Genomic DNA, 620 nt, shown 5'->3' on the forward strand with positions numbered 1-620 from the left:
GTTCGCTCTGGGCTGTGCGAAGAAGGCCAGCTCTTCACTGTGGAGCTGCTGCAGGGTTTTGTTAGAAGCATTAAGAAGAGTGATGTTAATCAGCCTATGGGCCAGATCATCCAGCTGCTGGGGCCAGAGCTGGGTTTTAAAAGACAGAGGTGAGGAGATAAAGATTTGTAAAACCATGTTTGAAAAATGATACGAATGAAAAGTCTAATTGTTTTTCTACTTTTTTTTTTTCTCAAAAAGGAGCCTGTACCGAGATTTATTGTTCCTCGCTCTGGTGGCTTTGGGCAAGAACAACATTAATATCAGTAAGTTCAAACATACACCGACATACAGATTCACAAAGCCACTAGCATGTGGCTGTAGACTAGTCGTCGCCTTTAAACTCAACGATAATGGATTAAATACATTAATATGCTAAATGTGTAACACATTACATCCTCATTGTTAAGTAACCAATATCTCTTTGCAGACGCTTTTGACCGGGAGTATAAATTGGCATACGATCGCCTCACCCCCAACCAGGTTAAACTGACACACAACTGTGACCGGCCCCCTGGAGCAGGGGTCATGGAGTGCAGGAAAACGTTTGGGGTGCCCAGTCTTTGAACTACTTCTCTTCC

General features: G+C 43.4%; 1 protein-coding gene across 1 annotated transcript in view; it reads left to right on the top strand.

Annotated features, from left to right (window-relative positions):
• Positions 1–614, top strand: part of dennd4a (DENN/MADD domain containing 4A) — a 21,094-nt gene extending 20,480 nt beyond the window's left edge. The window contains exons 28-30 of the mRNA XM_035664873.1: positions 1–149; positions 241–305; positions 470–614. The exon at positions 1–149 is cut by the window's left edge and continues 15 nt beyond it. Of these exons, the coding sequence (XP_035520766.1) occupies positions 1–149; positions 241–305; positions 470–606 (351 nt within the window). The 3' untranslated portion in view covers positions 607–614. The remainder of the gene's footprint in view (positions 150–240; positions 306–469) is intronic.
• Positions 615–620: the final 6 nt, after the last annotated feature.

This window comes from Morone saxatilis, unplaced genomic scaffold, assembly GCF_004916995.1.
Source record: "Morone saxatilis isolate NCDOM2014 unplaced genomic scaffold, NCSU_SB_2.0 Contig2, whole genome shotgun sequence".
NCBI lineage: Eukaryota > Metazoa > Chordata > Actinopteri > Moronidae > Morone > Morone saxatilis.